The sequence below is a fragment of the Prionailurus bengalensis genome, chromosome D1 (genome assembly GCF_016509475.1).
Source record: "Prionailurus bengalensis isolate Pbe53 chromosome D1, Fcat_Pben_1.1_paternal_pri, whole genome shotgun sequence".
NCBI lineage: Eukaryota > Metazoa > Chordata > Mammalia > Carnivora > Felidae > Prionailurus > Prionailurus bengalensis.
Genome location: NC_057346.1, coordinates 49,549,855 through 49,563,149, shown reverse-complemented (window position 1 = coordinate 49,563,149; position 13,295 = coordinate 49,549,855). Strand labels below are relative to the sequence as shown.

At 41.3% G+C, this 13,295-nt stretch overlaps 1 protein-coding gene across 1 annotated transcript in view; it reads right to left on the bottom strand.

Annotated features, from left to right (window-relative positions):
- The window catches only part of RAB30 (RAB30, member RAS oncogene family), an 83,878-nt gene that overhangs the window by 11,801 nt on the left and 58,782 nt on the right, over nucleotides 1-13,295 (bottom strand). The window contains exons 2-4 of the mRNA XM_043580099.1: nucleotides 12,361-12,461; nucleotides 8,943-9,026; nucleotides 1,845-2,028 (exon numbers count right to left, since the gene is read on the bottom strand). Coding sequence (XP_043436034.1) covers nucleotides 1,845-2,028; nucleotides 8,943-9,026; nucleotides 12,361-12,453 — 361 coding nt within the window. The 5' untranslated portion in view covers nucleotides 12,454-12,461. The remainder of the gene's footprint in view (nucleotides 1-1,844; nucleotides 2,029-8,942; nucleotides 9,027-12,360; nucleotides 12,462-13,295) is intronic.

Below are 13,295 nucleotides of genomic sequence, written 5' to 3'. Positions count from 1 at the left end.
TTTAGGTCCTGACCTTGCGGTTCGTGAGTTCGAATCCCGCATCAGGCTCTGTGCTGACAGCTCATAGCGTGGAGCCTGCTTCAGATTCTGTGTCTCCCTCTCTCTCTACCCCACCCTTACTTATGCCCTGTCTCTCTCTCTTTCAAAATTTAATGAACATAAAACAATTTTTTTTAAAGACACAAAAATCAATTAGAACATATGAGCCTTATTGGGATCTTTGATTTGGACAATTTTTTTTTTAAATGTAGGAGTCAATCAAGGAGATCTGAACATTGTCTAAATTTCTGATGCTATTCAAGAACTGTTAATATGTTTTAGGTGTGAAAACGGCATTGTGGGTAGGTTCTCTTTCTCAAAAAATCTTTTAAAGATACTCATTGAACTAATGAAAGATATATTAATAGAAGATCTGGAATTTGCTTCAAAATAATCTGAAGGGAAGGGCAGACAGAAAAGAGGGGGAACAGATAAAATAAGATTGACCGTAAATTGATAATCATTGAAGGTGAGATGTGTTCATGGGAGTTCATTATACTGTTTTCTCTACTTTGCTTATGTTTGAAATTTTCAAGAATAAAAAGGTTTTTTGTTTGTTTGTTTTTTTAAGCCAGTGCCTCTTTCATACTGAGTGGACTATTTCCCATCAAACTTCCATTTAATTTCTTTAGACAGAATCCCAAGGAATAATGCTTTGGCTCAAGTTCTCAAGGGCTTTCTGTCAAATAGAAAGAAAGCCCAAGTCCTGAGACGGGTGCTTTCAAGTGCTTCATGACAGACATTCTCCAATGTGCAAGAGGGTTTTCAGGAATGGGCATAGAGTACTAGCTCATAGACAGGTGGATACTTAACCCAGCAGCCTGAAAGAAAAGTCCAGCAATTTGTTATAAAGCAGAACATTACAGCTGGACAAATACAGGGTTTGAAGTTGATCCTACATGCTGTGCAACCCTAGGCAAAGAGCTTCACCTTTCTGAGCCTTGGTTTCCTTGTATATAAATAACGAATCATCACGCATAAATTTTCTGATATGATTCCTGGCACATGTATGCTAGCTATAATGCTTACAGAAGTATTTACTTAGCTTATGGTTAACCATAATTTGTAACTTAACAATGTTTCTGAGATTCTATACCCTGATTTCCAAAATTCAAGTCTTGCTAGAATATATAGTGATGTTCCTTTATAGGAAGTAAACATTTTAACAGCCATATATTATTAACATTTTTCATCACCACAAGAGGAGTTTTTAACCATCAATTCCTTTTCTAATGGGTATATTTGTCACAAAAGAAAATCATGGGTTGTTTTCTGCTTTTCCCTCATGCTAAACAGGTTCTACCCTCCTACAAGATGAAACAAAGTGCAGAATTTCCTTTAGTGGATTCTTTCTGAAATTAGAATTTTTCAAGTCAGCATGAATGTAAGAAGAGAAAAAATTACCCAAAGTCCATTTTTTTAGGCAATAAACAATTGCTTCAAAAACAAATTCTTTGTCAAGACATGTTTTACTTCTAGACCAGCAGTTTCCACAATCTTGTAACTAGATTTTTTTTAATGTTTAGCAGCCCACATAAATCTCATGGCAGTCCACCTTCTTCCCTAGAGCCTTCATTGACAGAAAAATCAATCAGCAATATTTTCTACTTTACTGTTCTAAACCATCACCTTGGGATATGACCTATTTCATTTTCTCTTCAACCTCAGGAGAAACTGAATGTTGACTGCATGAATTATATAGCTGTAGACTATATTACTGGAAGATACCAGGGCATAGGTATTATGTGATTATAAATTCTCTGATGGCCACAAACCAATTTCCCTCTTCATTAGTCCTTACTTACCCACTAGCACAGTGATGACCTTGTTGCTAGCATATTGTTCTATCTCCCGCAGCCACTCAGGAAGGCAACGGAAGGATTCCTCACAGGTTATGTCATAGGTGAGGATCAAGGCATTGGCGCTTCGGTAGTAACTCTGGGTAATGGACCGAAATCTCTCTTGACCTGCTGTGTCCCAGATCTGAAGCTGTAAAAACGTAAGAGAAAGATCAGGTTGGAGAAGCAGAAAAGAAAGTATTGCCTTGCTTTAGTTTAGAAATGGAAACACCTCACTCAACTTCATGGTTGCTTTCTGCCCTTAAAAAAAAAAAATGCACATTTTTTTTTTTTTTAATGTGTTGGGTATGCCTGGTTAGGGAGAGAGGCTTGCTTTGTTTTTTGTTTTCTGCTTTTTATTTGTTTTGTTACCCAAGAATTTCTTTTATCCTTTTAAAAAAAAAAAACTTACTGAGCATATATTATGTGTCAAGCTCTAGGCTTTTACATGTAACAACTCGATGAAGTAGGTACTATTACCATATCCATTTCTCACATGAAGAAACTGAGGCACAGAGAGATTAAATAACTTGTTCAGGGTGTCACAGCCAGTATATTCCAGAGCCAATTTAAGCAGGCTTTGTGGTCCCAGAATTCATGTTCTTGACCACAACAACACATTACAAACATCAGGATACAGGGCAGACTGTCATTCTATGATAGTTGGTACTTCAGTCAGCAACTGAAGCAGGAGAACATCCAACCTCAACCACCTTTCCCAGTTCAAAATTCAATGCATCTATTAAGATATTATCTTTGTTAATGAAAACAGAAACAGTGCCATGGCAGATAGAGAAAATAATTTCCCTCCACCCCTTTTAAGCACTGAGATCTTGGACAAGTCACTTAATATCTGGGTTTCAGTAGTTTCTTTAGAAAAAGGAGTCAGTAATATGCAAGCCTACTGAAAGTTCACATTTTCTAATAACAAAGAAGAGAGTAAACATCACTTCTCCCTGAATTTCTCTGCACAGAGCAGAAGGCTGCCAAGAGAACAGCTCTCTAGAACAATGCACAAGGCCTTGAGGAATAACATCAGCAATAGTAAGAATGTTCCCTTCTAAATGCATAAACCTTATCTCACAAAAGACATTCACTCCCATTAAGAGAACATCATTTCCTCAGGGAACACCTTCTGGAATGTTCAGATTAGGTCAGGTTGCCCATACCCAACCTCCAATCCCCACATATTTCCTCCCACACCCCACCCTGTAATTCTCCCTCATGACGCCTGACACACTCAAATCATTTATTTGTAATAATAGGTTTTTAAAAAATGTTTGTTTATTTTTTGAGAGAGAGAGAGAGAGAGAGAGAGAGAGAGCATGATCAGGGAAGGGGCAGAGATAGAGGGAGAGAGAATCCCAAGCAGGCTCCATGTCATCAGTGCAGAGCCCAATGAGGGGCTCGAACTCACAAACCATGACATCATGATCTGAGCTGAAATCAAGAATCAAACGCTTAACTGACTGAGCCACCCAGGCACCCCAAACATTCAAATATTTATTACAGGTCTCCTTTAATCTTTACAACAACCCAGTGAGGTAGGCAAGTTTATGCCTGCCCTCCACCTTTTAACTGGTTACTCACAAAGCTGGGGCTCGGACTCCAGACCTTCTCATTCCCAGGTGCGGACACATTCCACCACCATGCTGCCTTTGCCCCCAGAGACTGATTTAAATATACATCTGCATCCAGAGAGGATGAGTCAGTTGGTGTCACCCTCTGTTCATACCAGTTTCCCTCAGGAGACTAATGAGGGACTGGCGGTCCCTGCCCCCAAACAGGGGCACAAGGCTCTCCTTTGATCTGAAGTCGCAGCTGCTTTTCATGATGTACATGAAAGTCTGTGTGCTGAAGGCAACCATACAGATGTTATGGCTTTTGCTGGGACAAAAACTATTTCTCTGCTCTGCTTCAAACCTAGGGACATGGTTCCCCTCTGCCAGGATGTGTCTTAGAACAACAGACTATTATTTTAATGCTACAATGAGCCTTGAGAAATACTTGTTATTGAATTTAATACTGTCAATCATTAGATATCAGTATGTTCTCATGATTGGCACATCTTGAGAACAGCTTTGAGAGTTAAAAACTACTGAAATATTTTCTAGAATAGTGATTGTATGGTCTTGCCAAGATAATATGCTGCTTTCTCATAGGGGGCTGTCTGTTTCTAGCTTCAGAGTTGATTTTTAAGGATATCCATATTCCACTGCCTTCATCATTCAGTTCGGTTTCACTATTTTCTCTACAACTCATTTGTTCCTTTTCAGCATTTCTGTGTCATTAATATATGCCCGCTGCTATGTTAGGTACAGGGAGGATCCCAAGACAAATAAAACATAATGCCCAATCTCAAAGAGCATACAGTCTACAGGGAGGACAAACCTAGAAAAGTAACCATAATAAAATAGGAGATGTCCTATTACAGAGGTGTCAGCAGGAGAGAGTGCCTCCTAGTTTTTGTCTCATGCTGTCAGTATGTTCTCAACAGTTCAGTTATGGGCTTTCTAACCACCTTCATGTCCAGCATGGGGCTACACTGTTTGTCTCCACTCTTCTTTGCACTACTACTTATCTCTATTGTCTCACTGTTTCAATAATGTATTGTAGTCACAGGTGTGCCTCTTTGCTAGACTCAGTACTTTAAGGGCAAGGGCTGTCTCTTATTGAACCTTATACTCCAGTGTGCTTTCCTAACAGGGTACAAGGTACATGGTAGACACAATTAAATAATGGCTACCTGAATGAACAAAGGATTATGGAATCAAAAGAAAGGACTGATTAATGCTGCTTAAATGATTAGTAGGATATTAAGGAAGGTTTCACACATAAAATGTTTGAGCTAGCTGACTGCGAGTTCCTACAGGGCAAAAATGTTTTACCTATTCTTGGTGCATATCATCTACTATACTACAGGATGGATATATGGATGAATGGATGTTCATTGGCTACTGACAATAGCCAAATTATGGAAAGAGTCCAAATGTCCATTGATGGATGAATGGATAAAGAAGATGTGGTGCGTGTGTGTGTGTGTATATATATATATATATATATATATATATATATGCATGCAATGGAATATTACTTGGTGATCAAAAAGAATGAAATCTTCAGGCCTCTGGGTGGCTCAGTAGGTTGAGTGTCTGACTTTGGCTCAGGTCATGATCTAGCAGTTCACACGTCAGGCTGTGTCCTGACAGCTCAGAGCCTGGAGCCCACTTCGTATTCTGTCTCCCTCTCTCTCTGCCCCTTCCCCACTTGCACTCTGTCTCTCTCTCAAAAATAAATAAACATTAAAAAAAAAAAAAGAAAACTTGCCATTTGCAACAATGTGGATGGAACTAGAGTGTATTATTCTAAGCAAAGTAAGTCAGTCAGAGAAAGACAAATATCATATGATTTCACTCATATGTTGAATTTAAGAAACAAAACAGATGAACATAGGGGAAGGGAAGCAAAAATAAGATGAAAACAGAGAGGGAGACAAACCATAAGAGACTCTTAAATATAGAGAACAAACTAAGGGTTGCTGGTGAGGTGTTAGGTTGGGGGATGGGCTAAATGGGCGATGGGCATTAAAGAGGGCATTTGTTGAGATGAGCACTGGGGGTCATATGTAAGTGATGAATCACTAAATTCTACTCCAGAAATCATTATTATACTATATGTTAACTAACTTGGACTTAAATAAAATTAAAAAACAAAAGACTTTCTTATCTATGTAATATATACCTGACACAAAGATAGTCAGTAACTCTTCTATTTATATTATAATTAATCTCCTAAAGTTAAAATGTTGTAGTCTGAGCTTAAAGCTTTGTTTGTTACTCATTTATTTATGATAGACTGATAAAAAAAAGGATAGGGGAAAATTCTACATCTGTTTTCATCCCATTTTCTACTCAAGGTCATTTTCAAAATGCAGACCTCTTTTTCTTTCTTTTCTTTTCTTTTCTTTTCTTTTCTTTCTTTTCTTTCTTTCTTTCTTTCTTTCTTTCTTTCTTTCTTTCTTTCTTTCTTTCTTTCTTTCTTTCTTTTAATGTATTTGTTTTTGAGGGAGAACATGTGTCTATGCTAGCAGGGAAAGGGCAGAGAGGATCCAAAGAGGGCTCTGCACTGATAGTACCAAGCCTGATGTGGGGCTTGAATTCACAAACCATGAGATCATGACCTGAGCCCAAATGAGATGCTCAACCAAGTTACCCAGGTGCAGACCACTTTAAGAAAGGGCCTCAACTTTGCCTTTACTGACTTGGCACTAAGGCTTAACAGCCACAAGAATTTTTCTAATACCTTTGATTTCCTGCCTTCAGTCCTGGAGGCTATCCTAGAAGGAATGAGCCTTAATAGGGGAGGCTGAGGCGGGGTGATGGAAAGTCAGGAAAGAGACCTAGGTTGTGGTGCTGCCCTGGCACTCACCAGGCAGGTGATCCTGCACAAACCACCCGTAGATTCTCTTTTCCACTGACTTACGAGGTTCTAAGAAAGCCTGCACACTACCTGCAAAACGACACTTAAACATCACCAAGAAGAGGTATTCGGTAAACATTAAAGAACAAGGATAACAGTAAGACAAAAACTCTTTCCCTAGGGAAGTTTGGGCAGCTCTTCCTTCTTCTACTGAAAGACTGAAGAAATTGCTCCTCATGTATCCCCGTGTTTTTTTTTTTTTTTTTGTATCCACGTGTTAATGAGGCCCTTGGATTAATGTGGTTGAAGAAGGTCATTTATTTTATTATTTTTATTTTTGTTTTGAGAGTGTGCACGCACACACCAGCAAGGGAAAGAAGGGAAAGATGAAGGGAGAGGGAGAGAAGGAATCTTAAGCAGGCTCCATGCCCAGTGCAGAGCCCAATGCAGGGCCCAATGTCACTACTGTGAGCTGAAATCAAGAGTTGAATACCCAACCAACTGAGCCACCAGGCACCACTCTCAGAGCATTATTTTAGATCTTGATTCTATATAAATGGCTAGAAAAAAACTCAAACAAATTAATTAGGACTGCATTTGGAAGATTAAATCTCTTACTGTTTATTTTTTTATTTTAATGTTTATTTTTGAGAGACAGAGAGAGACAGAGTGCAAGTGGGGGAGGGGCAGAGAGAGAGACACACACACACAGATTCTGAAGCAGGCTCTAGGCTCTGAGCTGTCAGCACAGAGCCTGATGCGTGGGTCAAACTCACCAATGGTGAGATCATAAACTGAGCTGAAGTCAGATGCTTAACCAACCGAGCCACCCAGGCGCCCCCAACTCTTACTGTTTAAAGGTGAAGGTCTAGGGGCCAGGAGAGGTAACAGGATAGGAACTATGCCATGGATACAGAGATGAGTAAGACACAAACCTTGTTCTTGGGGAGCCTGTGGTCTCATGGTAGAGTTAGATGTTATGAAAAGATGGATTTTAGCTGAGTATAATAAGCACATAACAATGAGCTTATGGTTTGTATAAAATGGAATAAATGCAATACCTAAACCTGGGGATTCAGAAAAAAAAAAAAAAAGCCTGTTCTTTAACAGTGGGGATCACAGTGGGGAAATGAATATTCACCCCTATTCATTCCCAGGGCTTGGCACATAGCATTTGTGGTCAAAGGAATGAATTCACACATATATGTGTATATGAATAGGAAACCCAAACATCTGGAAGTAAAATGCTTGAAACACTAGTTATCCTTACTCAACTCCTAGGGGTGGCCATCACCTCCACTCGGCTGGAACAGTACTTACAATTGGCTCTTCTGCCAATGCTCCCTGGATGCACACTCTTGTCTCCTTCCTACTCCCACACCCTAGCTCCTTCTCCCCACCCCAATGCACTGTTTTTCTGAGCTTTCTGGTTGGCATTTACATGGGTTTCACACCCTGCTTTGTTTTCCAGCGCCCCCAGTTCTCCATTCACTATTGTATTTGATGTGGACGCCTCTGCCTAAGGAACCACTTTGAGGAGTCAGGGCTGGAAGAGAAGTGGGATAGCTTCTGTCCCCCCTCAGGAACCTCACCCTAAACACTTCACTGTATATCTCTGAAATGCTGCAAGAGCACCCTGGAGCTTCTCTGCCCTTCCCGAGGCATTTGAAGGCAGGAGTGCAGGTATATATGGGAGAAGGATGCAAGAGACATGGATTCAAACTTGGGATGCTTAAGTGAGATCTAGTTGGAATTCTGATGCCGCAGTTTTCATTTGGCTGTTTATGGGTCACTGCTTCTCACCATGGGACTCAGCTCTGAAAGATCTGACGGTGGAATTTCACTAACTCTGAGGGGCAGGTAGAGCACAGAGCCAACCATCAGCCTCTCTACCCTCTTTCCATATAATTCAGTGTTATTCCACATTTCTTCCCATCACCTTCCTCCTTTCCTTGCTTCAAGGTGACAGGCCTATTGTGCCTTCATCCCCCTCTTTTAGCATAGCAGAGGAGACCCCAGGGAGGCAGTGGATCACCGGCTTGCAAAAGTAGTTCAGATCGCGCCTACCTCCCTTCCTTCCTGCGTAGCCATGGATAAGTTGCTCAATCTCTCTGAAACCTATAAAAGGAAGGTAATTTGCCACTTACCTCACAGGGGTTACGGTAAGAACTAAGTTAAATATGAATGTTAGGTCAATAATATGACTGACATATTAGGTCAATAAACACTACCTCCCTTCTCCTGTTACCAGACATACCATGGTTCTTACAGGTACCCAACAGTCCGAAGGCCACAGAGAGGAAAAGGGAGATAGTGGATCCTTCCTGGACCCCTCACTTAGAATTTCTCCCCTGTTACAAATAGGGTTATGGTGGGAGACACAATAACTCCAATAAGTGATGCATATGACCGAATGACCCATAACCAAAGTGGGAATCAGCAGGCTCTTTCATGGGGCTGCTGTTCTTAAGAGTAAACACAACATCTACAAAGGGAATAGAAGAACTCTGTTTAGAAATAAGTTTCCATGGCTGAGTATATTATTTTCAATGAGGGATTTGATTAGGAGATTTAATAAATGTTATGAAAACACTACTTCCTCTCACATAGCACAATGAAAGCCTGATTGAACACTTAGCATCTTACCTTTACTTTTTCACCATTAATCTCCACTGTCTTAATCATAAAATCAACTCCAATCGTGGCTCCTTGCCCTGGAGGGAAAAGACCCTAAAGAGGAAATAAAGGAAAATAATTAAGCAAATCTTTCAACTAAATGAAATGTTCTCCCCTCTCCCCGCTCGCTATCCATCACCAGCCCCTTCCTTTGGCTGAGTTAACTGGAAGAAAAGAGAACTCTGGTTAGTGTCAGGGGAGCCTTGTTTAATTTGATTTTGTATGTATGTATGAGGGGAGGAGGAAGGAGGGAGAAGGTGGAGAGAGGAATGCTAAAAGAACAAAGAAACTGAAAGGGGGATGAAAAAGGGGAGAAAGAGGGGTGAAGGGAGAGAACGGAGAAGTGGTGGGGGCCCTGATTTTAAAGACTGAAACAAAAGTCAGACACAAGGGTAAGACCGAGGAGCATGAAGCCATCAGGATGAGATCAGGATTGTTAGAAGAGGGGCAAAAAGGATAGTGCTCCCAAAGAGGTAAATTCCAGGAAGATTAAAACTGGTTATTGGTCTAGGGCATGGACAGTCATGGGGGTGGACAAGCAACATGAAAAAGCAAACAGGAACTCACTACAAGAAACATGAACGAGATAGTGAAGCTTTTGGATTTCCCTCTGCCCTGAGGGTGATAACAATTTCCCTTAGTGCATTGTACCACACATATAGAATTCCATGAGATCAGGGCCCATGACACTTGGAAGATAATCACAGAAAATAAAATTCAGGGAGAAAGTGTAGTAGGAAGAACATTAAACTGGGAGCCCGGAGGTTCTCTGTGTGGTCCTAGGCAAACGAGTCCCCTTCTCTGGGTCTTAAATTCAGTGGGTTTGAGGCTGATGCAAGCATTTCAAAAGAAAACAAAGCAAAAAAAGAAAAAAAAAGCGGTACCTCAAACTGAAAGGTGAACTAGAAAGATACCATTTTAGCGAAATTACACGTACAATGTGCGTTACTGGTATACAATATTTCCTAGAGGCTCAGGGAGGGACCTGGAGGTGGGAAGGAATTCTATTAAGGAAGAGCTCTGCACCTAGTCCCATTCCCTCTCCACTTCTATTCCAGAATTGCCAGAAATTAAAGTAAAATGGACTTTATTAGCTCTGGCAGCTAAGATTGGGGCATCTTTAATTAAGTCTATTCCCTAACAGGAGAGTTCTTTAATTAAAGTTTGAACTTAGAAGACTGAGCTTCAAACCCATAGAAAATATTCCATTGCATGTCTGCAAAAGATGTAAATATAAACATTCATAACTTTACTTACAAATATTGAATCAATTTTCTTCTATTTTAGTTTGGCTCAAACACAAGGCTGCCAAGCTTCGAGTTTATCACTCCAGCTGTTTTGCTGTCTAATAAATGCCAAAAAAATAAAGCAGATCCTTCCCAGCATCTCCCCCATCATTTTGTTCCCCAATTCCTCATGCCTCAAAAACAGCTGAATCCAATTCATTTTAACTGCCTACCAACTAACAAAACCAAACATAATCCTCTCTAGGGAATGTTACTTTTGGGAGGAGTTAAGGGTCTGGGGCATGGGGTGGGTGTAAAAAGTAGAGAGAAAAGAAAGGGGTAGTTGTGCTTATCGGTAAAAATTAATGTTCAAAAATGGAAGCATTTTAACTTTAATGACAAAGTTTAAAGACAAAAGCCATATTCCTATGGTCTCAGAGGTTAGGACACAGAAAATAAGAATGACCAGGCTGAGAAGCAGGAGACCTGGGTTCTAATCCTATCGTTGCCACTAACATGACGTATGATGCTAAGAGGTCCTTTGTCCCTGTAGACCTCAGTTTTTCATCTGTGTTATGAGAGGAATAGGCTGAATAATCTCTAAGGGATATTTCAGTAATAAAACAAGGTCAAAGGAAATTTTGATAAAGGTACTAAAAACTCCTCTACAACTCTGCAGTCTTGTCCTCCTGCCAAAAGCAGAAAAGATTACCGTTAGGTGGAAGTAAAACCAGTTGGAGTTTCCAGTATAACGCCATAGCGGCTGACTAAGCCCAGATGCCTGGTAGCTTCTTACTTTTGATTTCACCGGGCCCAGACTTAGTAAAAAGCATGAGTTCTATTCCGTGTTCATTTACCATGGGAAAATCCCTGGCATTTCCAAAGGTGATTATGCCCTAAAGCCGTCTGTGTTATCCAATCTGCCTCTCCAGTTCTGCAGAGAGCCACAGACTGTCAGAGCTGGAAGTGGCCTCAGAGATCACCAGGTCCCTTACGTGTGGCAGGGAGGCCCAGCAGGGGAGGTAACTTATCCAGGCCCACAGGATGGGCCAGTGCAGAGTGGGGACTAGGACCCGAGTCTCCACACTCAAGCTGGTGCTCTTTCCACGGCATCCAGCTGTCCCATGCCTTAGCACAGCTAGTCTCAGCTTTCCCAACTGGCATTTTATGAAAAAATGCAAGATGCCTGCATCATAATCCTGAAAAGGATGCCGTTCATATTTTTTCAAGGAAAATACAAAAGAAGGCCAACTTCAGAATGATTTCTCACTCATTTCTGTACAAAAACAGGCATATAATCTCTGGCAGTAATTCTCAAAAGGGCAGCAGCCCTGATGGGAACTTGTACTTAGATCATACGATAAGGACTCAATCCAGAGGGAACATTTAATTTCGTTCAAATAGTCCTTCACTGTTCTCATTTCACTCCCATTTAATAGACTTAAAAACATCAGCATATTTGGTTCTAAACCAAAATGACTCACTCACTTGCCTAGGAGGATGTGAGAGGGCATAGGCAAGGGATTGATTGGCTTAATTTGTATTTGAGTTTTTAAAAAATTAATATTTAGGGGCTCCTGGGTGGCACAGTCAGTTAAACATCCGACTCTTGATGACGGTTCAGGTCATGATCTCACAGTTTGTAAGTTCAAGCCCTGCATCGGGCTCTGCACTGATGGTGTGGAGCCTGCTTGGGATTCTGTCTCTCCTTCTCTCTGCCCCTCCCCTGCTCATGCGTGCACACTCTCAAAAAAATAAATAAATAAATAAATAAATAAATAAATAAATAAATAAATAAAAAGAAAAAAATGTTTAATTAGTATTTAGGTTTAGTCTGAGGTCCAGATTCATTTGGTTAACACGTGTAGATTGTTAAGTGATAATCTATTTTTAATCTAATAATCTGTTTTGAATAGCACACCAAAAGCAAAACCACTTGCCCCTTTCACAAAGGAAGCAACAAGAGTGTGGGAGGACTGACTGGTGCACCCAGAGAGCCATGCTCCCCTGAGATGGTTTCCAAAACTCTGACCTAGGCTACAAGAGCTGGTGCACAAAGGTCACATTAAGAACCAGCAGCCAAGAAGCCGGCACTGGGACCGCTCACCCATCCTCTTAAACTGGGCTGAGAAACCCAACTCTGGACTTCCAAGTTCTCTTACCTGAGTGAATCGTCGGACTAGGCACGTCTTCCCCACACCAGCATTGCCAATTAAAACAATTTTAAACAGGAAATCATAATCTTCCATACTCATTTACACAGCTGCAAGGCAAACACAGGCAAGAGTGAGATGGGGCCTGGTCAGACTTGCCCACAGAGCTCAAGCTGCGCCAGGCTCGTCTCCTCGGGAACAAGGGATCTGACTCATTCGAAGAGCAATTTAATGCTCTTCAGTTTAACGGTGATCTTGCCAGTGAGACAGGAACACAGGTGTCTGGTCACAGATGAACTTTATTCCTTTGCGGTTACCTCATGCCACAGGGCGGAAATGATACCAATGGCCTTTCACCTGGTAACCTTTATTCTGCTAAGTCGTCAGGTCACAGGTCACTCATGTGGCAAGATCTGTTTTCTTTCAGCATGGAAAGGAGATTACAAACCCATGTGCAGATGAGCTGGGAGTGCAAGGAAGCAGGGACAAAAGAGAGCCCATCCAAAGCTTCTAGGTGGTTTATGCACATGCGGTATGTGCCTCTGGGAAGAATGCCAAGTGACTGGGAGACTGAATGAAGGGAAGGAACTAGGAACAAACCTCTCAGTCCCCGGTAAGTCCTGGATGTCTTGGAGTCTTAACCGAGGGAGTTATCGCCATCTTCCCCTGCCACCACCGCAGAGCCTCCTGCCAGCCAGGCTGACACCGCAGTACCTTCCAAGGTGCCTGGCTCCTCATTCCTATGGGCTGTGGCATGTGTCACTCCCTCTGCCCGGAATCCCCTCCCTCCTGCCCTTTCTGTGCCACCAAGTCAATCCTGTAAAGCCCAATGCAAGCATCTCTTTCTCTCTGAATTTTTTGCTGCTCTCCTCCAAATAAATTGAAACACTTTCATCATCCCTCTGTCCTAAAACTAAGTGTCTGCTTCATCCTTGAGGGAAGGG